Source organism: Aythya marila (assembly GCF_965140915.1).
Source record: "Aythya marila genome assembly, chromosome: 13".
NCBI classification, from domain to species: Eukaryota; Metazoa; Chordata; class Aves; order Anseriformes; family Anatidae; genus Aythya; species Aythya marila.
In genome coordinates this window covers 2,678,796-2,703,860 of record NC_139054.1, presented here as the reverse complement: position 1 = coordinate 2,703,860, position 25,065 = coordinate 2,678,796, and the positions used below count along the sequence as shown (strand labels likewise).

The window sequence follows — 25,065 nt, the reverse complement described above, 5'->3', positions numbered from 1 at the left end:
AAAATAAGCATTTTTTTAATGCTATCATAGTGATTGGTGCTGTTATCCCAACAAAAAGAGACACAAATCAACTTTCTTACTTACTGTGCTCTTTGCCATGATTGCAGCTGGGCTTGACTGGCTGGAAGCATGATGCAACCAGTTCCAAAGAAAGAAGCTGTAAACAGCAGAAGCATCAGTTATTAATGGACATGCTTTACACTCTTTTCAGTGTACATACTAACCTTTCTAGCAAATAAATAATATTAAACCGTTTCTTTAGCTCTGTATGACTTAAGACCGTGTAATAGCATAGGCAAAGCAGTAAACACCCTTAAAAGACAGGAAAAAGTACGGGCTCTCAATACAGTCAGAGCTGGTTGGGCGTCGTAATCTGATGACAAATGCCATGTTTAGCAAGTGAACTGTCTTCCATATACACCTGGCATTAAGACAAATTTGGAAACACCCTAATTGTTCCCCATGCTAGTGGCTAACATCCTATTTTTAAAAAGCCTACTTTACTAACCAGGAAAGACAGATGTCAATATTGTATTGTGTAGCAAGGATCAGCTGCTCTAAGGCTTATAAGGCTATTTTAAAACCTTCCTATACTGCACATGCTACAGCACTGATTGCTGTAACAACATACCTTACTCCCAGATAACACAAAGCAATAGATACTTGTCAAAAAGCTGAGCTAGACTAGAAGGTGAAGCATAGTGGCCATTTGGAGCTGGTTTTGTTTTAAAACCAGATTTATTTAAAAAGCAAAATTTTTATTTTTTATTATAAAAATACATTTGCTGTAGTCTCACCCACTGCCTGACTGACCTAACATTTCTCCTGGAGTTTACAGCAATGCACTTTTCTCACTTACTCATCTCTGTACATTCTAGTTAACACTCAAACTACAACCGGTACACTTCAAAAAATTTTTCACCTCCATTTCAGGTATGTCCACTGAGACTTCTACATTTTTACAGAAGCAAATTAGAAAAACCAAAGACAGCATTTACTTCATGTGTTTACAGCAATGCATGTACTGCCCTGTTAAATTACCAACAGTATTAACTAAACCCTCCCTGCCTGAAGTGATGTAACAGCACACAATTTCTTGTTCTTACATTGAAAAGTAGGAGAAAAAAAGCTGTCTTCTGGTTTCTGCTACTGTCTTTTCCACCCAACTATGTAATGCAGAATGGTTTCTTCTGCCTCAGCTGTGAAACAAAAGCCAAATACAGTCCTAGTTTAAAAGTTAATGACACCTCTAGCATTCTGCCTGAAAAGTCAACATAGGCTTTGAATACTACATCAAGGTAACATACCTTTACCTTGACCTTTACCTCGAGACTACGCTGCTGGTGTTCTTCCGTATTCTCACTTTCTCAATTTCATTGCCTTTAATTGTGGTTATTTGAAACCTGAAGAAAAACAATACAGACGATGAATCAGACAAGAATTAATTTTAAGTGTTTCCGCCTTTTAGTTCTTAGTCTGTCAAAGAACTGCAGTAAACAACTCTGACACTCAGAGCAACCCTTCCACATGTATTAAAACCTGCTGCTTGCTCAAGAAAACATGACGTGTTTGTACATCACGTACATCACCACAGGAAGCAAGCAGCGAAGAAATCCATACACAGTTGAGAACAGCTGAACTACCTCGGTGCTGTGCTCCTAGGCAGCAAGCAGCTTTATGGCACAGGTCACCTTCCCTACTCATCGTGTTTTGGGTGTCATCCTACCACAACTGCTTGGCAAGGTACTTCCTCCTATTTGTTAGTGTCACTGCACAGGAGATTTGCAACTATTTGAAAAGCACAAACCTTTCCTCTTTCCAAGACAGCGCACAGCCCTTACTGAAAACATGGCAAAAGGCAAGACAGGTGAACTTCAATAAGGAAAGCACGTATGCACGGAAGATGATCATGTCTACTGAAAATTACCTCTAAAAGAGCAGAGACCGTGCAACGTGACAGCAGTGATGGGAGACTTCATTCAGGGTTTGCAGGAGAAGTAATAGAATACGATACCACCAACTCTACCATTGAATGAAACATTCAGTCACAAGACTTATGAAGCTCACAGGTGGTAGTGTCTCTCCTTCACTCCCTGCCACCACTTAGGAACTCATCTGCTTTGAAAATGAACAGGCAGGGCCTGTCTGCACTTCATCCCATCCTAAGGTTGTGTTGGTCTGGGTAAACGGAAGGCGGCTTGCTGCCAGCTCAGGGGAGGGAGCCAGTCAGGGCAGAGGTACAGACTAGGCAGAGCAGGGATCTGTTACAGTTACAAGAAGTTTCAACATCTGCAGCTACAAAGACAACAGTTCTAGAAGAAGCAGAAGCACTGATGGGGATTTCAACCTACAGGAAAATACCAAGTCCAGGCTCAGTCATCAACATCTACCTAACCAGCACTGGACAGAGCCAGCAAAGGGTCAAGCAGAAGCATTCACTCTCCCAGTGACAACATTAGCTACTGAGTTCTAAAGCCACTGCTCAAGCAAAAAGTCTGACAATTATTTTTTGATACTGTTTAAAGTCCAACATGGATAGAATGTGGATAGCAATACATTAACCTTACTGCTGTGTGAGTTATTTTTCTCTCTTCAACAGACCTTGTCCCCACAATGTTTCTGCCCAGTTAGGTTTCACTGTCCATTTCACCGTTCCACTGCCAAAAGAAGAAACAAACAATTAATATAAATAAAAAACATTCAAAATTCTAAAGCAATAAGCCAACCAAATGAAAGTGGCGAATTGTCTTGAGACTTCGTATTGGACAAGGCTGCCTATAACCATCATGTTAAACTTAACTCAGCTTCTCCATCTAGCTGTCACAAAGAGCAGGGCTCATACACAGGAGATTGTACCAGCCTACACCTTTCTTCAAGTCCTCCTTACTTCCCCATGTTTGTACTTTAGTTGATAATAACCAACTAAAGCTGTAGCTTTTCCAACCACTATTTCTGCCCTCATATCTTGGAAAACATTCCTCACAGATTTTTATGTTCCAGGAAGGTATGTTGGAAGAAACACTACAGTTATCCTCAAGCATATGCTACAAATGGTAAATGTTAATACAGTTCTCTACCAAATACCAAGCATGAATAGTAAGAGGTATCAAAATATGATTTGAAGGTAATGCTCACAGGCATTACGTCTACATTTTTATCACCATCTAAAATGCTGGCTTTCCAGAAGCTTAATTTCTTTTGTATGTAGCCCCCATGGACTGTTCTGTACCACAAGTAACGTGATAGATCCTTAAGCAATGAGGACTGAGCGTTTTTACAAGGTTTGCTAAAGATGATGTTACAAATACTTAAGTACCTGGTTATTGTCTCCATCCTTAAGCTGGAAAAATGAGCCAGCACGGATCTGTGCTTGGTCACAGAGTCACAATGATCATCTTCAGTCTGCTATGAAGAATCTCCTTCTGTCTACGCATTCAATATAATTTTCAGGAATAACACATTAAAATTGTCAACAAAACACAAGTTCAATTTCTAAGACTTTTTGAATGCTACTGCCTCCTCCTCCTCCTCTGAATGCTGGACATACAAAAATAAAGTATTATAAACAAACCAGATTAATAAATTCACCATGTTTGTTTGTTAGTACAAACCTAAGACTTCACTGGCTAGAAGTCCGTTGCAAATCCTTGAGGAAGAGTTCATTTAACATTGCACTCTTTTCTTAAAGTTTTTAATTATTGATGTCATAATTCAAGTATTCTAAAACGAAGAAAATTAAGACAGAATTTTTAGCATTTTGCCGACTGTTCTTATTACACAGTTAAGGCAGTACCTACCTGTCTTTTCCCAAAATATGAGAAATCTAATGCGCTCTTCACTTAAAAGAAAGAATTTCAATGGCAATTCAATATCACGTTTGATAATTATTTTAGAAATAAACTTAAGTACATTACACCTGTAAATACAAAGGGTCAGTTAAAACCCCAATATTCCCCCCTCAGTAGTCTGATAAACATACCTCAAGTAAGCCCTTAATTTGAGATGTTACTGCATTTTAAATTAGGGAATAATAATGTACTGAAATGTTAAGCAAATTTCCACAGAATGAGACTTTCCTAAATCACCATAAATGAAAAGTATACTCCAAAAAATTTGGAGTGCAAGAGATGCGTTTTATTGTATGCCCGTTACGATGAGTAACACATTTAGAAATAATAATCCCACATAACAGTGACAATCTTATTTTACAGCGTGTACATCATTTTTTACAGCCACATAAAACACATATTTTTCTAAGAGATTTCCCAAATTTAACTTTCTGAAGTTTAGAAATATAAAAAAAATTTTTTCTCAAGGAACTGATTCTCATCTGGTGCAAAAACAAAATATGAACATTATCTGAAACACAAAGCCACAATATAGCATGAAGTTACAATTTATCATGTAAACAGCTGTGTGCAAACATGAAGCAACTAAAAAGAATAAAAAATACACATTATATGCGTAACATTTATGAACAGGTTTTTCATTAAATAGCCCTAGACCAGCTTGTTATATTAAGCGCCATTTGATTTGCAGCATGCTAACACAAAGCATTGTTTAAAGGGATGCATATTTTAAATGTATACACTGTAAACTGAAGATCCACCTCCAAACTCTAGTGGCAGCATATTTCTCTGGTTAAATACTGCATATATACTTTCTTACAGATTGAAAATGCATGTTTATAGCACGGTATAGACTTTTCTTTTTAAGAATTGATTAAAAGGTGCAATTTTATGTTTATACTGAAAATTTCCTATCAGGAGGTAGGACAGTAATAGTCATACCTGTAAAGAACACTGCCCTACAGAACTTCTAAGTACTCTGAATTTTAATTAAAAAAAAAAGTAAACTATAATTTTTTCAACTTTCTTTTTAATATTTTTTTGAGATCTGAAGGTATTGAGAAAAAATTAGTGTTGAGTCACAACACTATCAGCTGCATCCATTTTATCCTTAAAAAAAAGTCAGATTCAAAGTTAATTTTGTTATGTGCCATACTGAACAACATTCAACTGTAGATTCAGATAAAAAAGGGAAATTATATACATACACATCTTTAACCCTAGCACCAGAACACCACCTTTGAGATCATAACATAATGCTATATTTTAAACATCATATCCTGCAATAAAATAGGTTAGCAGCTTTGAGAACCTTTTAAAAAATTACGTGTTGGACCTAACTAATAAAGGAAACAAAAAAGTTTCCCAATGAAATGTGTCCTTTTTTTTTTTTTAGGAAAAAAAAAAAAAAAAAAAAAGAGGGACAACCCCTAAATCTCACCATTTCTAGAATATAATTTCCAGGCACAATTTAAAAACGTTATGATCAAGTGACTGACTAATACTCTTCTTTCAAAACTGCACAAGAAGCTAGACTCAGTTGCCTTAGCAAACAATTTGTAAATAACCCCACCATATATCTGAACTGTTTTCATATTGGAGACAAATGCTCTTACTGACAAAATGGATAACACAATCATCTTTTTGTCTTCTATAGCTTAACAATGTGTAATACCATTAATTTGAAGACATTCATCCATCTTTCTGCAAATTTAAGACATTCATCCATCTTTCTGCATTCTATAGTGCTCTTCAGGTTCTGATAAGCAACAATCATAGGGCTATGAGATCCCCTGTCAACCCTAATACTTTTAAGACTTTTAATACAAAGAATGTAAAGTTATGATTTAATATCAAGCTTTGAAACCAGGAGAAACAGTTCATGAGATTTTTTTTCCCCAATTAGCATATCACAGTTTCTAAATTGCTTCCTTCTTGACATCATATATTACATTATGGCCTCTTTGTGGTGCCTCATTATATGCTGATTTTTTTCTGATGGTCTACGGAACCCCTTTTTGCAATACTCACACCTATGTGGATAGTCTTTTGTGTGTATTGATATTACATGCCGCTTAAAGCCTGATGCATCCGTAGTGCTATATTCACAATACTGGCACTGATAAACTTTTCTTCCACTGTGGGTCTTCATGTGCTTCTTAAGTTCAGTTTGCAGCCTAAATCCTCTTTTACATCTTTTGCATTTAAAAGGCAGGTCCTTGGTGTGAACTGAGAGGATATGCCCACTCAGTACAAAAGGATCTGATGTTTTAAAGTCACAGTGTCTACACTGATGTATCTTTTTACCTTTATGGGTTTCACTATGCTTTTTGAGCTCGGATGGACGATGGAAGCCTTTTTCACATACCTCACATTTGTGGGGAAAATCCTTTGTATGAACTGAAATAATGTGTCGCTTCAGGTCACTTGAATTGGTGCTCTTATGGTCACAATGTGGACACTGATGAGTCTTATGCCCTTGAAATAATTCTGTGTGCTGCTGCAGTTCTTTTTCATCTGTGAAAGCCTGGGGACAGTGCTCACATTTAAATGGCAAATCAGTCCCATGTTTGGTTTTGATGTGAGTTTTCAGATTGGACTGATCAGCACATCTGAAGACACAGTGCTGACACTGGTATGGCTTTTCCCCAGTGTGGGTCCTCATGTGCTTTTTCAGCTCTGACGGATGACGGAATCCTTTCCCACACTCCACACAAACATGAGGGAAGTTCTTACTGTGAACTGCAAGTAGATGTCTATTGAGTAGTCCCTGCTCTGCAGATTCATAGTCACAATATTTGCACTTGTGCAGTTTAGGCTCCTTGTCCCTCAGTATTAGCTTATTAGAACTCAATGGGCTTGCTTCTCTGTATCTTCTCGTATATTCTGTAAACTCATGGGTTTTATCAACTTTATTTATAAGTTTATGGCTTTCCAGATGATTGTGGAAACTTACTTTTTTGTTGGTTGTAAAGTCACAGTCTGTACACTGGTATTTCTTCTTAATCATATGATCTGGATGATTCTTCATATGCCTTTTCAAGAATCCTCTGGATTTAAATTTTTTCCCACATATATGACAAGGGTAAACTGTTAAGGGCTGTCCATCAGGACCTATTATAACAGCTGTTTTTAAACAAACAAAAACAAGTTATGAAGGAAATAAATTCACGGATTAAGAAGTTTAAAATCAGCCAACTGCTGTTCAAATTCATGCACTTACACTTGCAGCAGACAGAGTTCAGTAGTTTAAAAACAACCAATCCACAGCACCTACAGTTTATGTATTTTGTTTTAGAAACTGCTCAAATAGGTAAGTGGTATCAGATGTACAGTGAGGATATCCACAATTACTTTTTAATAGCTTGCAAAGTTCAAATGAATTACATCAGCCCAAAGCGTACTGACTTCAGTAGCAGAAATTAACACATTTTCTATGCACAGAATTGGAGGGGGGAAGGACACAGGAAATCTGCAAATCACCTTTTATATTTTTTAATTCTGCACCGGTTTGGGGAACAAAAAAAAAAAAGGAATAGTAATGGAGTAAATACCACTCCATGAGAATACACATAACCATACAGTGTTTACCTGTTTGCCATTGCCTGGCCTCTCCTCTCCTCCTTTTCTTGTTTTTTTGTTTTAGCACTCTATTAGTGCTAATGCTATCACAAATCTGCAGGTATTGTGTTGCATTACCGTTTTTGTTTTCTAATCGTGTATCCAAGTTATTCCCTAGAAACAAAAATTAAACACCATAAAAAACCTTAAACAACTTTTTTCTTTGGGACTGATGACTGGAATTGCACAGCAACAGATCTACTACTTATTTTAATAAGCATCACCCATTCCTCTACAATGAACATATACAAAAAACAGAGTGCCAATATAAAGCACTACCTTTGTTGTTGGCAAAAGAACGCATTTCTTTAAACATTGATTAATTCTCAACTATATTCATTGATACCTCATATTTCTCAAGACATTAATTCTTACAAGTTATGCTGGTTGTTTCCTTTTATCTAACTTGAACTTCTCACCAACTGCATTCTCTGTTCTGACTACAGAACTGTATATAAAACCCAAGTTGCAGATCCTCCCAGCTTCCCCACCCACCCTGAAGGCCAACAACACATCTAAAATTATTTTCATTTCTAAATACTAGAGAAGGACTACTCCTTCAACATATACTTCACGGACAATTTTTGCACTCACTGATCAGGAGTCTATCACGAAAGCATAGACATTTTTAAAAGCCTAAGTTTTAGAGTTCTACACAGCACATTTGCATGTTCTTACCTGCCGCTTGACCATCTTCATATCTTCTGGGTAGTCTTCTTTCATCTCCTGCAGAAAATGGTATTTTAGTCATTAAAATTAAAGTTCTTTTTAAAGATGACGGCTTTGAAAATCTGAGAATGAGAGAAAACCAACTTAACTAAAAAGTAATAGCTCAATCTGTCCAAACTGAGATATGCAGTTCACATCAGTTCAGTATTCCATAATTATGTGCACCAAGAAATAAAAATCATATCTTTCTCAGTAGTCAATATCCACTGAAGCTGTGTTTGCATGCTTACCACGCTGTCTTTTCTGCTTCTCTCTGTTAATAAGCTCGTTTCTGAGAACTTTCACCCTTATAAATAACCTTGGATACCAATCCAGAAATGAGGATACCCAAAGTCCACAATTTGTTTTTGAGATGAAAGTACTTTATCTTTCCAGAGTAGAACTAGGCAGCTAGTAAGACTTCTGCCTTATCAGCCATTCAGCACTCATCTATGAGACACTACAAAGTTCTACCAGATGGAGAAGTAACACTTTAAGAGTATGTTCCTCATTTTGGATTGGAAGTGTTTACTGCTAAGTGCCAAGGCTCCGTGGTTCAAAACCACTTCATAAGCCCAACTACTGATGCTGATCTGATAGTCTCTTAATATACATTTAATATGCCAAAATCCTGGAAAAAAGTAAGTATGAAATAAGAGAATATTCAGAATTTGTCATGTCCTGATAAGATACTTCTACAATTTGAAACATTGCTGCAGAAAAAAAATATATTATTTTTTCTTTCATAATTTAAAGGAGTAACAGGTTTACAACATGCTACATAAAATAAAGTTATCAGGAACAGCTTCACACATCTCTTCTTACTATTTTTGAAGTTACTCTCCTTTCCTTCTAGTTAATATAAGATACTTAAACCTATTATTGTTTTTGTAAGACCTTCAACAGCTGACTTCAACCATCAAAAAACCATGAATTCTGTACATCTGAGATGGTAAATTAGAGCAAGAGTACCAAAATCCTCCAAACAGCTTTCCTTTCTACTTTGTAAAACTCAACATATAGGAACCCATTCGTTATATTCAAGATAACCAACTACTAAAGTAATCTGACAACTGTTTGACAAGCCAGCATTGAGAAAGAAAACACACCACTGTAAAAATGGGATCATTTTCTTTGTATCTGAACTGCAAAAAAGCCAAGGACCTTATGTGTAAAAGGTTGTGAATTATGTGGAAAAGAATTTTTCACAGCATTTTATCAACTCCACTAACTGACAGTGCTAATAGGGTTTCCAAACCCCTAAGGAAAGGTGAAAGATTATGACAATTGCACAGAGATTCTGGAAGCTAGGTTGGGAAAAAAACAATGCAAGGGATTTTCAGAAAATAAGCATACTGATTCCTACCGTAAGCAGCAGCCCAAGCAACAGGGACAAAAGTTTTATTCACACCAGAGTCTTCAAGCTGTGTGTCTGGAAGTGACGTAGCTTCTTCCTCACCTACAATAACTTCCATATAAACTTCATCTGCTATTTCGGCACAGCCTGGATTAAAGGAGAAGAATGTTTCTTAAATTTCACTCTACTCATCCTTAATTTTCTTTCACTTAATTTGCTCTCACTCTGATTGATACCCATTATAAATTACTTTTCTTCCTTTGGCATTTAGAACCACCCCTTCTCTTAGGGGATCATTGTTTATTCAGACATTCCTTAAAGAGAGAAAACATATCGATAAAAATGAATACAAAATAAATACCAATACAAATTCAAAATTATAAAATTATAAACTTGTAAATGATGACATTTATTTGCCACTTTGCCAGAAAGCTGATTAAACAAGGTAATTCACAGTAGGAAAACAGAAAAATGAGAAATTTGACTAACCTCATTAACTTCATCCATGGAAATGTTAAATTTAATATAAATAATGAAATGATTGCATACAGTATGCACAAAGTGCATTTTATCCACATCACTTTAAAACAATTATAGCCTGCTCTTTATTTTTAGGGAAGATGAGCTTAGTTTTCTACTACTTCAGGCTGAAGAATCCTTCAGAAAAATTAAAAAAGTCCTTGAGAATGATGCTTATATTGTTGTACAAAACAGCATGAGAAACAAAAATGTTTCTTATTATGCTTACTAATATCTTCATCTTCCTGAGAAGAGTCCTTAACAGCCATGTAAACCATTTTTTCTCGCTGCATTCTACCAACACCTCCTTGTTCAATTACTCCAGCTACTGAATGTCCATTGTGAAAATCACTCTCTGTGACAATTTCTGTCCCACCTTTAACAAAAAAAAAGTTAAACACATTAAGTGAATGTAAACAAAACCACGTTCAAGATTAATTTCAGACTGAAGTTTGTTTTTTTTTTATTTACGATAAAGCTATTTTATAAAACTCCAATTAAATGTTTTAGTATTCATGTCTGTCTTTAAGAATGGTAATTGGAAGTAGTGAGAGTACCACACAAGAATGTCCCTGCTGTAAATTAGCTTTCAGCCATAAGAAATTGTGGTTCTTCCTGCTGCTGCATTAGCAGTCTGTTCCTCAAGACTGACAACCCATCCCCAGAGTAAGGAACCATACTTTAGTACCAGGCCCTGATAATCATGTAGGAAATAACAGATGTTACAACAGATAAGGGATGTTAACATGCTACTTCCATCTTCTTTCCCCATGGCCTTCAGAAGCACATAGTCTTCACAACCTTTCTTATACTTTAAAGAAATGAAGGACCAAATAGTAAAATCGCAGGAACCTTACAGAAATAACCACTGGCCTTCAACAGAATCAGGTGCTATCCATTCAAAATGGGACAGCAAAATACGTAGTTACTTTGTTGACCTGAACCTGAAAATAACACCTGAAGCATCAATTGTATATGAGCAATCTCCACAAATGTCACACTCCACAGAACATTCTGATCAGTGTATTACATGACATTAACAAACAGAAAGACCACAAAACACTTTTTTACTACTGGAAAAATACAAAATTCCAAAGGTACCTATTTCGACATCATCTTCAGCTTCAGCTTTAAATATGTACACTTTGATAACTTCTGAACCAAACCCATCATCTTTAGCAACTTCATCATTTGCCACCTCGGTACTGATTTTCAAGGGAGTGCTTCCTATATGATCCAGTTTTTCTCCAACATCATCCACTGTAAAGGTAAGAGAGTAACAATGAGGCTCAAATACATTTTTTAAAAGTCACAGTAATCAGTAGCATTATTTTCTCCACTATTATCCCCATGCATAGGAAAGTTTTGTTGCCATATATGGACTTCACCAAATAGTTCATCTTAAGGAACGTGAAAGAGATTCTGAAAGGTCAGTACTCATTTTTTTGTTGCAACTCTGGAAACATTTAATGAATGACAGAGTTAAGAACACTAGAGAGTTTGTCACCACAGTGTGTTTTTTCTGAAACTATCGCACTTAGAAAGCAAAAATGTATCAGATAGTAAAATTAAACATACACATCCAAAAATGTTATAAACAAGCCCAAAATTGCCTGTTACAGCCTAAGAGTTCCAAGAAACTTCTTCCCTACTCTAAAATACTGGTGACCAACAATTAGTAGTAGATACTCTTATCACGAGTGATGACTCCTGACTACATTTCCAGTGATAGCAGTGTGCATCAAAAATTGGACTACCTCTTCACCCTAAACGAAATTATGATTTTATCCATGTTATCACTTGAAAACATTAAAATTAACAAAGTTTATTGCATAATATATAGCCAATTAAAAGATGAGGTGAAAATAAATCCAAATAATACAATCTGAAATAGACTTCTTGTTCCTTATGTACCTGTCTTACCAACTCTGATGTGTTTTCAAAATACTCATCTCATTTTTTCAACAAAAACACATTCAAACCATTAAAAGTTTACAAGGAAAACTATTTTGTTTAAAAAAAAAGTACGCACACAGGTATCTATTTATGCAGATCTATGTCCCAAATTGCTAACAGGCCGCCGAACCAAGCACCTTTCTGACACAGGTACTGACAACACACTTCTCTCAGTGGCCAACGGTGGCTTCTCTGCAGATGGCCAAGCCAAGCCCATGTACCACACACTGAATGCACTCTCTAAACGGAAGAATTCCACAAATTGTAAATAAAACCTGAACTGAATACAGTTCATGGACGGCAGTTTATTGCATGTGTAACACTAAAATATGTGCAAACAAGGTTTAACACCAATCATTTATATTAATATTTAAGCAGCAGTGTTCCAGGAGTAAGGCCTGAGCCTGCTCAACGGGGCCGCTCTGATTGCTGAGGGGTGGCTTACCTCGGGATGGCTGCGGTGGTTCCCAATCCCCCTCTAAGCTTCCTGCTCCCCGTGCAGCAATGACTGCTCTTGAAGAGCTGCTTTTAACTACCTCAGGCTACAGCCCGGCGTAGTGAGGTACAAGCTTAAGCTTTTCTTAAAACTCCAGGCATTCACGTGAGGTGGTTCAGAACCTGCTAGAAAAAGAGCAGATGCCTTTCCTGCAGCAGGGCTGGAATCCACCACAGCAATCCCAAACTAAGCTCTTCCCACACACAGACAGGGTTCCGCAGATAAACCCATCCAAGTAGGTATCCACCATTTATCACCTACACACTGAGGAACCTTATTTCAGAAACCCTGGACTGCATCAGAAAAGTACAGAAGTTATTGACAACAGAACCAGGCATGAAGTAATATTTAATTTTAGAACCTCTGAAAATTAAATCATATGTTTTGATAAAATTTAAAGGGAATGCAAAAAAAATCCTATGGTTGACCTGTTTCTCTTTGTGAGCAACAGTTTAATTGAATAGCCAAAAAGAATCAGACTCTGATCAGGGGAAATAAATAAAAATTTCCTCTGGAAAAAAGTTTTTAGAATGGTTTTAATTAAAAACTGTATCTCTATTAAAATCAATGTCAGGAACATCAGTATCTTAATCTGTTCAAATCTGACATGCAGTACATTACATTCAAATTACCTTGCAGGGCAATGTAAGAGTACCAACACCACAAGCAAGCAAGCCACAATTTATCCAAATTCTTCAATATGATACACACGTTTAATTTTTGCACAATGGATGGTCCCACTGCATACACGAGTCTTTAAGGTATCAAAAGTAACTAATAATACAAGGCAGAAGCAATTACATATATATACATATGTGTAGCTGTATGACTAGATACGCTGCCAAAACACAGAAAGAAAAGTGAAAGGCTGGGTGGCAGAAATTACTAATTGTGTGCTGTTATTGTAACTTTAGAATTGGCAGGTGGTAGAAGAGTTATTTTCAAATCTGCAACTCAAGCAACACCAACTTTCTCTAAACTGCAAAGTTTTATGAACTCATTATCAATTTAACACAGAAAATAAGTATTTCAGTACTGGAAGCAGTACAGCAACTTCCTACTGAACAGGGGAACATCAGTTGTATGTGATAATGTGTCCTTTAGAGACAAACTTCCCAACAATTTAACTTATGTTGTATGACAGTGACTGGACATCATTACATATCTGGTGAAACAGTATAAGAATAAACACAGAATTTTAGATTATCTGCCTTACCAGGACATCAATACCAATTCAATAACGACTACATAGAGAAAAAAAGAGGAATTTTTCAGTTTTTAAACAAAAATAAATATTTTCAGCCAAGAAAATTAAAGTAAATTACATGAATATAGTATATACGCTCAAATGCTGTATTTTACCATTTTAAGTAAAGCCCTCAAATTTGTAATGCCCTTTAAAAACAAAGCAACAAAACAGTAAAAACCCAGTAAAGCTACTGCAGACTCATAGCAGTGTTTTTAAAATTAGTGGTTACTCCCACACCATCAACCAGCATGTGTATTTTCAAAGATCTTCAGTCTCTACAATTCAAGATGAAGTTGTGGAACCAGATCAGGAAGCCTGTGTATCAAGGGCCTCTGAAATCACTTCTTTTAGGAAACCAAAGTGAAATATAACAAAATTTGAAAAATATTAAGTAGACTGAGAAAACGTTACTGATATAGACCACCTACTGTAAGATGTTGCTGTTTGTTTGAAATATATCAGCAACAAAAGCCATTGGCTCAGCAACTGCTACTGCTTAAATTGCCATCTTATACAAAGTAAATGTGATGGTTTCAATTTATTTTTTAAAACACATTTAGATAAGCAATAAAACAACACAGCAGGACATGTAATCTTTGAAAAGTTCCAAAATATGAGGACTTTTTTTTTTAAGAAAAGATCATGAAAACATCCTACTGTTTAAGTAATATGATTTCAATTACTCACTGCTAACTCAACAACGTTATCTCATGCTTTTTCCCTGTGATATTGCCCAGGAACAGGAATGCTTACTTTATGTCAAGGGAAGAATAAGAAAGTGTCTTCCACATCTGACTCATCCACCAGAAGCACTATATATTATTATCTTGTCATTTAAAATTAACTGAAAAAACACAACAGAGAACCTTTATAAATATATGCTGAATCCTCCTGAGTACCAAGGTTTAAAGGAAAACTCAGCACACTTCTAATGTTAAACTTACCTTAGCTGTTTTCAGGTGTGTGATGTCCAGATTCACCGTGGATTGCCAGCTCCCAATTCATGTGATGCCTCAGCATGCACTATGCTGGTGATATCACACCCACCATAGGAGCCCACAGGGTTAACAGGAGGGCAAGATAAGTCCCATGGTTTTACATTTTTTCTTATCTTTCTGATGTCTGATATACTTACTCTATATCCCATAGGTTACAATATAGGAGTATTAAAACTAAAATGTTCAGCATACTACATAACACTGTATTGTCATACACTACAAAGGCGGCGGTGGCGGAACAGTACCTTACCCCTAAAGGCCAGCTCCAGTGTTGTTCTTTGGTGGGTATGAGGTCACCAACATAGTGCATGCAGGGCCAACACACGGATCGGGAGCTGGCAATCCCCTGTGGGTCTGAATATCGCAAACCTGAAAAACAAAAAAGGGTATGCTTTAAGCTACAAGCGTGCTAACCCCTCTCGGGCTAAATGGGATACACTAGTTATAATTTTCACTTCTCAGTAGGAGATGGGTGGGTACGTGACCATACCGTATGTGCTTATTTTGTATTAATTTGCTTTTTACAAGTACCTTTTTGATGTGTATTCCAGAGATTTAAAAAAGAGGATTACGCATAGCCTATGGCACATCTTATGAGTGCATGAAAACTAAGATTTTTCAGTCCACATGCTTTGTTGGGTTAAGCTGGCCCACACAGCACAACACAGCCTCAAAAAAAAGGCTGCCTTCATGTATACCTAAAAATGGTTACTTTAGAACAGAATTCCAGACCAATAGTGTAACTTCCAACTGTGTTTACTCAAACATATATCATGGTTATAAGTACATGCAGATGTGATTTGCTTAACACTGGGTCTCAAACTGGCTTTGAAATGTTGCAAAAGTCATCACCAGGCTTGAGAACACCTGCCAACACTAGGTATGGATGGGGCACAGCTGAGCCCACAGGTTACTGAAGGTTACGATGCTCTGGTCTAAGCACAGCGATCATTATCATCAAATCACACATCTATCTAAGAAGGAATTCCAAAGATGACTTTACTTACAATTACAAAGGTGCAGTTGGAAATACCGCAGTTACAGAATACAACTCATCGTAAGTACTCTGTCAGAAAGGAGGAATGTTTTCAATGAAACAACTGACTGTAAAAGTGGCGTTCCTTTATTTACAAACACACAGGGGTTTTTCTGTTGTATGTATAATTTGGTTTAGACTGAGTTTGTTTGTATTTTTTTTCTTCTTTTTCCAAAGAACTTTGTAACTTCCATGACTGATACAAGACAATATTGTAATGACAGACTGATTAAAAAAATCATTGCTGTCCACCCTGTACTGAATGAAAAATAAATACTAAAAATATGTTGTGTGGAAGTGCTATGAAGAGTGCTGTATTTCATGTATGAAATACTGAAATCATTATAATCACTGATCAGTCACACCCTGAAATTTTTAATAAATGGTGCTTACTGTGAAGAGACTGACACTTCAACACACTTGGCACTTTTTTTTTTTTTTTTTTTTTTAAGACAGATTGGTTCTGACTAAAAATCTGTTTTGACCTACTCACATTTCAATAGCTAACTCAGAGAAGGCAAAAATTTAAAAGAAACATTTCATCAAATTTGTGTGCACAACAATAAAAATTGTTATCTTAAGAGTACAGTTTAACCCCTGAAGAAACTTCATATACCTAAGGTATAATTTTGCTAATGCTTTTGGTAGTTCTTGCTCAACAAATAGCGTATGGCCATATGGCTTTCTCACCAACTTTGTACAGGGTCTGAATGCTGTGTGGAAACTGAACCAGGCAGCCACTTTGCACTTTTGGAAAGCTGATCAGTTAATGCACACAACCCCCTAACATCAAATTCAGTCCACAACAGCGTAACATAAGATAACATGGCTACTATAATTTTCAATTCAGCTAACAAAAAGTATTTTTGGTATCTTTAAAAGGCCTTTTCCTTTGCTGTATTCTACCAATGAAACCCAACATGTTATTTTTACGTGAACCTCCATAATATAGTAAATATGACTCTGTATTTTAAAAAAGTTGCATACTGGAAGTATATGGAATATTTAACTTTGCAACGTTGTTTTTCTTAATTTTCAGGAATATCTGGTTTCGGAAGCAGAAGCATACATACTCAACAGCATGAATGTTATTATTTTTCTTGCTGTATCAATGATAATGGATTTTTCATTACACAAACCCAAATCTAGACAAGAATTAACTACAAAATTAAATATGTTTTGGGAGTTCCAGCACGGAGTGGATCGAGAGTCCAGTTACAGTAATTTCTCCCCACTACACCACTTCTGCTTTAGATAACCTCCTATTCATTATCTACCTTTGTTTAACTTACAAGATATCATTAAGTAGTCTTCAGATGTGCTCTTGCCATCATCATCATCTTCCGTTTTTATAGTCACCGTGGAGCCAGGAACAGTACCAGCTGCTTGAATGACTGCCTCAGAATCTGAGTTCGTTACAAGGACTTCTTCTGAAACCATCGTAGGTGAGTTGGCTCCTGACACAGAGTCTTGCACCACGTGCTCCAAGTGTCCATCAGGACCCGTGACAAGATCAGCCACAAACACCTGATCAGGAACTCTAACAGTTTCTGTTATTAGATCAGAAGTCAAAACATGATCGCTGGTATCTAAAGCTTCTTCGATAGCAACATCGGTTTCCAAAACAGAGTCGGGAACAATTACACCTTCTGTCACAACATCAGTTTCAGTGATGATGTCAGGTCCTTGGACAACTTCAGCTGCTAAGCCATGATCCAGGGTTATTCCATCATCAGTAACAACATCAGACACTAGCACAGCTTCGGGGACTGACACAACAATATGGTCTCCATCAATATGAGCAGTGCCAGCCATTCCAGCCACTACAAAACAATAGAAATGTTAAGATTATTGCATTAGCAGAGTTTATCTAAGGAATAGAATAATTGTACAGATAAGGTAAACACAGATGTGCAAAACTGCTGCTGCTTGTCAGCAATCCACATTTGACATTTCACCAGAAAAAGACTATTCAAAGTAGTCTGTATTCTTTAAGAAAAATAAAACCTGACTCTTCTTTAAGACATCTTGCAGAGTTTGCCAAATTCAGGTTGTACAATGCTCATATGTTAAAAACAGTTATCAGTTTGCAATTTCTTCTTTTTTTTTTTTTTTTTTTTTTTTAATTCCAGTAAGAAAATATTTGATTACGGTAGCAATTTAAGCACTGATAAACTTCTTGTTACTCGAAGTGTGGTAACAATCCATTAAGTGCTGTTACAACAAAAGGACTCCGATCCTTTACACTAGATGGGCCTTGATAAAAATATTCTGTTGTATGCCATATTTATAGTACAATTTGCAACACTGCGCCACGTTGCAAGGAATAGCTAGAAGCAGAAACCAGTTTTTCATTAACAGACTTGACTGGTCAGCCCTGCTTGCAATCCATAAAAAGGGACCACAGAGTCATTTATTTCAATGCAACCAGAAACAGCAGATTTAATCTTAATGGATAAAACATTCAAGAACATGGTTCTTGTCGCAATGAAAAAAATATTAAAATTATTTAACATGGTACAGCAAATACAATTATTTCAGCACACTCTAAAAGACATTCACGTCAGAGCAAAGACACAAGCTCAGTGTTTGAGAATGTCTACTCCTGCCACAATGCAAGAAAATGAGACCCACAAGGAAGAGAGTGGAGACTTCTTGCTGTCTTTTCTCTAAACCTTCAAAATTATTCTGGTTATTTATCATAGTCATCAAAAGAAACTGCTAATTAAAAAAAATAATTTCCAAATAGGTTTTGTTACAACAGTACAGCCCCCAGACTGATGTTCTTAAGTGAAGACTTCTAAGTACACATAGAACGTGAAGATTTAGTTAAATCTGTAAATTGTTTCCTAAGTATTAAGTTATCTGCTGCCACACAGAGACATTATTACATCTCCTAAACTGGAGACAGTGATCAAGGCAACCACACAAAAGCTCAGACGTAAATACCTGATACCTGTACTGGTACACAGGGGATGTAACAGCCCACCAGTGTTATCTCAAGCAGAGGCGCACACACCACAAAGCCACTGAACTCCCCATAACATCTCCTGTCTCAGCTTGAGTGCTTTGGGACACAGGTGCTGACTTTTTTTTTTTTTTTTTGAAGTTACTTCAATTTTTTGGCATAGGTGACCATTTCAAGATCAGCAACCAAAGTCTATCAGCAACCAAAGTATACAAAGCCTTATTACACATCACATATATATACATCATCATTTGAAATTTCTCCAAAAAGCCATGCAAATACCAGTTTTATTTGTCAGCTTAATGTCTTGAAATAGCTTACAAACATAATGTTTAATAGATAAAATGTTTACCAAAGTCCTGCATAATCATAGTGTGAGGCATTTTGGATTCTTGCGCTTGCAGCCCAAGACTTCCACCACCTGGATCCATATTCAGCCAGATTCATTCACAAATACCTGCAAAAACAAAATCCAAATTTGTGTTAAGCACAGCACTATTGTGTTGACCAGCTTTGCTGGATTCACTTGTCACACTGACAGCCACAGAAAAACATTTATCCACAAGGTCAAGAAAAAAGCATGCAGTACTTCATACAGCCCACTTTGCTTTCTTCTCATGCTTTTATAATTTTTGACCTAAACTCCTGCAAATATTTCCATATATAACCTGCATATACCCTTTCACCTAATGATCTATTGTGGCAGGCAATCCTAGACGCGTAGAGCACACTGCATTGAGGAAAGCAGAGAGCTGCATACAGAGTAGCAATGTTTCAGATTGTTTCACAACTTTGTATCCATCAAAAAAAATATCCATTTCAAAACAAATTTTCCATGTGTAAATTTCATTGCTGTTTAATTGTAGGTAAGTTCTGAAGAACTGCACAGTGCTCTGGATTTCTGAGAACAATAGCGCTGAAGGTGATTTTCAGGAGCTCTGTATGAAGCCCTCTGTATCATTAAAAATTTCTGACCAAAAGACCTATCAGAAAATTGCATTGGCACGCAGATTTGCAGGCACAGCGCAGTTACCCACTGCAGCAGGCAGCAGCTAAGCATTAGTAAGACCAACTTATTTCAATGTCCCCACTGCCTGAAACTTCCAGAAGAACGGCAGCGCTTAACAGACGGCTGTGCTGACACCTCCGTGCACCACCCCAGTGCTAGGGGCGTACGATCCATGCTGGTTGACATTTTATTTCAGAACAGTCAGGTTATTCTAGAAATCTGATCTTCCAACACTGTTCCTTCTGTGCCACCTCACTTCTGCTGCCAGGACAAACCGGGTCCTACACAGCTATCTGCAGCACCCCTCTCATAGGAAACTGACCCTTTAAAGCTTTTGATAGAAAAAAGGTGGAAAAAAAAAAGAGTGGAAAACAATCCATGCTTACTGCATCTTTGTTATCAAGGAAGGAACTGGAAATCCTCAAGAGAAGGAAGCAGCAAGCAGTCTGCAGTGATGGCAGTTTCAGGCACAAGTCACCGTTCCACCCCAAGGATGTTCCAACTGAACTGAGGATACAAAAGAAAAAATTTGCATCGCCTCTTGTCACCATCAGCCTTGCAACACTTTCTCCCTGTAAATGTCACTCAGATTTCACATTGTTTTAAAATTTTTGTTTCAAGATAAAATTCGTTCACCACTGTAATAACAAAGCAACTTTGGAACCTTAACGCAACGCTCAATCACCGGCTAACCAATGGTTAATTCAGCGCAGCAATTTCAGAACTAATGCAGTGCTCTACAATTTCCAGTCGCAGCCTTCAGCCTTATATAATCCTTTTCTAAACATAAACTACCATGGAAAACGATCTTAAATTATATCAGTCTCAAGACTACTGGAAGAATACGCCAGGGTTTTCTTCCTTTTTAACAAACTATTTATTTCCAGATTATAAATTAGATACTCAAATATAAGCATACTACATACTGTGCTATGTAGAAAATTCAGTACAAAGTGAGACTGCTGTTTTAATTAAAATTAAAATTTCTGCTAGGAAAGGGAACCATTGCCAAGAAGACAATTTTCCCAGTAACTAACAAGACTATGGAAATTCCCAAAGACGGCACCTTTTGGGCACGTACTGTGAGTGTCTCCAATTTTCCCTAACAGGAGAGAAGGATGATGACGTGCTAGCAACAAGCCCGCTGAAGGTGTGCTCTGGTTGACGCAAGCGGTCTCCAGCCACTGTTAAGTGCACTCTTAAAAACCCTCAGTGCAGGCAAAGGACAAAATAGCATCAACTATTATATCAGATTTTTTTGTGTGTGTCTAATTTGGGATCTTAAGAAGAATGCAATGACAGCAGGAAACCAACCCCTTTGTTGCTCATGCTGGAACAATTAACAACGGAGAAGGCCTGCAATTCCGCTGCAATTGGTTATTTTTCCTCGTAAAGTTCAGCAGTGCAGATGATTTAATCTCGCACACTACATATACATGCAAATTTCATTCTTCTAAGCAGCACAAAAAGGTAGCAGCCATTAACTGTGCTTTCTTCTGTAGTACACTGTTATACACCCACACAATTACAGATGGGTTCCACACAAAGCTTTTGAAAAGGGACATTGAGAAATATGCCAGAAAGGCACAAGTCCGTACACTCTCATAATCCTCTTCCATCAAACTATTAAGACCTCAAGTTATTGCTATTGACCCTTCTCATTTATGCATTTAAAAGAAAATGCTGTGAAAATGCTTTATTAGCATTAGCCAATAACATAATTTCACATTAGAATATTTTGCTAACGTTTTCATTAATTATAGGATGTTGTCTTGCAACAAAAAGGAGTATATTACCATCAGATTCCAAAATAAAAAAAAATAATGAAACCTAAACTGAGACTAAATTGCTAAAATGTGCATGGATTTGATGTTGGTTTGCTTTTTTGAAGGCTAGAGTTCCCTTTCTAACTAGCTTAGGGAGAAGGTTGGTTTCCACCTGCAGAAATATTTCAGTACTTTGTACCAAGCTCTTCTTCAGACTGGGCTCAGTTGAGACCAGGCAATAAATTGTACAATGAAAAAGAGAATATACGACCTCTCTGTCTGGAGGCTGGAACACCATGTAAACAGCATTTTATAAATCAAAGATAATGCCTGGCAGTTTGGGATGACCACACTTCAACTCCTAACGCTCAACTGAAAAAGTGGTAAAGGCCCAGGCCATTAGAAACATTGCTCTGTGCGTATACATTGATTTATTGCGAGTTTACTCTTCCCATAACATAAAATATGCATTAACATTTTAGTTTTCTTCGAGAAAGCTTTCAGCAAGCACCCCCAGATTGACAGCGAAGTGTTTTAAGGAGGGGGAAAAAAGGAAGGCCTCAGCAATTCCACACTTCCCAGGGATAAAAGGGTGGCTCCCCTGTACCCAGAGGCACAATGATGCTCCCATCAATGGTGGCTTCCAGGCATCGCTGTCATGTTTGAAATAAATTTGGAATTTTATAGTGCGCAAGACATTTCTACAAAAAAAAAATTATAACTTAATAAATCCACGTACAAAGTATGTATTTAATAAGCCTTGATATGCCCCAAACAGAGGGTCATGCAAATACGAAATCTCTCCATGGTTCCAATAAACAACCACTGCCCAAATGCTCAGGTGCGACGCTGTCCTGTGAAGTAGATTTGTGTGGTCAGCCCTTGGATACTCATGTGAAATGGTGCAATTCTTCTAATCAATACATAGGCCTTGTTTACGTACAATAGACCACAGCACCATACTTAGCCCAGAGCTGCAGGTATTTTTAGGCTGTATGTGACATTTTGATTAAATTGAAAGGACCACACTCAGAAGGGTTGCAATGTAACAAATTGGTAGCGCAGACACTCAGAGCTGCATTTTTATCTCCTACAACTCCAGTTCAATAGGAACAGCAGCGAGCTGTCCTCCTTGAAGACATCTCCGTCAGGGGTTGCGGTTTTCCCCAATTTTTTAGCCCGGCGCCCAACGGGAACGCCACGGGGCAGCAACCGCGGAGAGGCCCCGGTTCCCACAAGCCGAGGCTGAGGAACGCGGGGCCGGGGCTCGGGGCCTCACCGAGGGACAAAGCCCGGGAGCGCCCCACCCGCGGGGCCGAACCGGGGCCGTGCGCGGCGGAGGGCGGGGAGAGGCGGCCGCGGGGTGGGGCGCGGCGCGGGGACAAAGGGGCCGCGGGGCCGCCCGCCGCAGGGCCCCGCCGCTCCTCCTCCCTCACCCGGCGGCTCCGAGAGGCGGGGGCCAGGCCCCGTCCCGCCGGGCCCGGGCGATCCGCGGCCCTCCTGCCCTCCCCACCTCCCTCCTTCCCTCCCTCCCTCCCTCCCCGGCCGACATTTTGTTTTCCGCCATTTTCTGGCCGCCCGCGGAGGCCCTTCAGCCGCGGGGCCCGGCCGCCGCCGCCCTCCCCTCCCGCTGCGGCCCCAAGCGGCTGAGGCCGAGCTGAGGGGCGGCGGCGGGCCCCGAGCGCGGCCTCCCCTTCTCCGTACCCCCCCCCCCCTCACCCCGGCCTCGCTCACCTGTGCGGGCGTCGCCTCGCCGCGGGACCGCCGCTGGGGGCCTCCGAGCCGGGCCGAGCCGGGCCGGGCCGGGCGGCGGCGGGGCACGAGCGCTCGCGGCCTGCTCCCCTCCCCCCCCCCGCCGCCCGCCCTCCCGCCCGCCCGCTCGCCGCCGGCCTCGCCGCGGCCGCCGCACGTCACTGCGCGCCGCTGCGGGCCCCGCGCGCCGAGCAGGCGCACCCGCCGCGCCGAGGCCGCTGCCCTCACGCTGCCCGCGCCGCCGAGCGCGCCTGTGCGCGGCGGGGGGAGCGGGGAGGGGGGCAACGGCCCCGCGGGCGGGGCGGGGAGGGGGGGGCGCGGGGCGGCCCTCGGAGGCCCCCCGCGGCCCGCACGCTGCCGGCCCGAGAGGCCCGAGCCGGCCCCGCGCCTCCGGGGGGGGGGGGGGGGGGCGCACGGGCACCTGCTGCGGGGTGGGGGAGGCAGGGGAATGGCCGCCCCCCACCCCACACACACACGGCTCCGTGCCGGGGGGCATCGCCCCGGGCTCCCCCCTGGGTGCTCCGGTAGGGCCAGGGCTCAGGGCCCGCTTGGAAGTCCTGTCTTCTGCCCAGGCCTTCCCAAAATCCCAACCCAAGGGTGTTCAGGGAGGCCCAGCCGTGCTCCTGCCCCTATTATTCCCGGTTGTCCCAGAGGGCACAGACCCAAAAGGGCACAGGGAAAGCCTGGCAGTGCTGCAGCCTCGCTGCCCTCACCCCCAGCAACCAGAGGTAGCCCAAGGCAGCCCTCAGGGCCTTCATTCGTGCACAGCATTAAGGCAGTAAAGGCCAGTACCACTGCTACCAAAAATACGCGTAACAAAAGAAAACGCTGGCATTATATTGAAAGGAACTGTTGGCACAGGTGTGGCACTGAAGGCAGCTTTTCTCATTGCTTCGGGTGTGTCTGCGTCAATATCATCACCTCCACCACGACCCCATAGTACTCAATACAAGTGGTAGGTCCAGCAAAGATGGAAAAAAAATGTTCTAGGGAGGTAACAGTGATCCCTAACAAAGTGCAGGTCCTAAGTATTTACCATTTGCAGCTCTCTATTAACAATTACATTGATGAAATGATTGATGTAGTTGTTACCTACATCTACAAGGTACATGGTCAACCCTCATACTTTGTCTCTTAATCAAGTATTCAAAAAAGAGACTTTTGCTGTGTTTCACACACCCCTCTTCCTCCCCCCCACGTTTTCTTTCTTTTAAGACATAAGCAGCAGAGTCATGGAATAAAGCTGCTGACCACAACATTCCACACACCAAAGAAATACAATAATTAAGAATTATTATATGTAGATGTTATAGATGCTATAGATGTTATAGATGCTCTAGCAAAAGGTAGACATTATGATGAGAAAATTATTTTAAACTGATCAGCACAATTAGGAATGAGGGGAAAAATGAATGGGTACTTGCAAGACTGAATGCTTGTGGAATTGAGTGAATCTTACAAGGTGATTCAATCAGAAGAGCAGAAAAAGAGAGATAATTATCTTTCTTCAACAAAATCCCATCTGTGCTGTATTTTCTCTTCTGGAATAATATCAAGGGAAATCTCAAAAGTAAAATGAACATAAAGTAGCAACAACAAGGCCACCGCCAACAGTGTGACACTGCACTCAACACCAGACCCAACATGTGAATGTGCAGAGCAAGGTAGCAGTTACAAGGAAAAGCAATCCAAAGCAGTGGTCAGAAGTCCAGAATGAAATAAAATAAAACCAACATCACCAAACCCAACCCAACCCAACCCGAGATACCAGGACTGCAGGTG

General features: G+C 39.4%; 1 protein-coding gene across 9 annotated transcripts in view; it reads right to left on the bottom strand.

Moving 5' to 3' along the window:
• ZNF711 (zinc finger protein 711) overlaps nt 1–23,614 on the bottom strand; it is a 35,228-nt gene extending 11,614 nt beyond the window's left edge. For 2 of the 9 annotated variants that reach the window (XM_082770520.1, XM_082770519.1), the window contains exons 1-14: nt 23,266–23,614; nt 20,152–20,272; nt 19,109–19,213; nt 17,081–17,611; nt 11,155–11,313; nt 10,283–10,429; nt 9,544–9,681; nt 8,148–8,195; nt 7,440–7,583; nt 5,880–6,974; nt 3,317–3,426; nt 2,602–2,657; nt 1,308–1,403; nt 85–157 (exon numbers count right to left, since the gene is read on the bottom strand). In XM_082770520.1, the coding sequence (XP_082626646.1) occupies nt 3,398–3,426; nt 5,880–6,974; nt 7,440–7,583; nt 8,148–8,195; nt 9,544–9,681; nt 10,283–10,429; nt 11,155–11,313; nt 17,081–17,611; nt 19,109–19,187 (2,370 nt within the window). In that variant the 5' untranslated portion in view covers nt 19,188–19,213; nt 20,152–20,272; nt 23,266–23,614 and the 3' untranslated portion in view covers nt 85–157; nt 1,308–1,403; nt 2,602–2,657; nt 3,317–3,397. The other 7 variants (XM_082770521.1, XM_082770522.1, XM_082770525.1 and 4 more) reach the window with 7 other exon arrangements.
• Nucleotides 23,615–25,065: the final 1,451 nt, after the last annotated feature.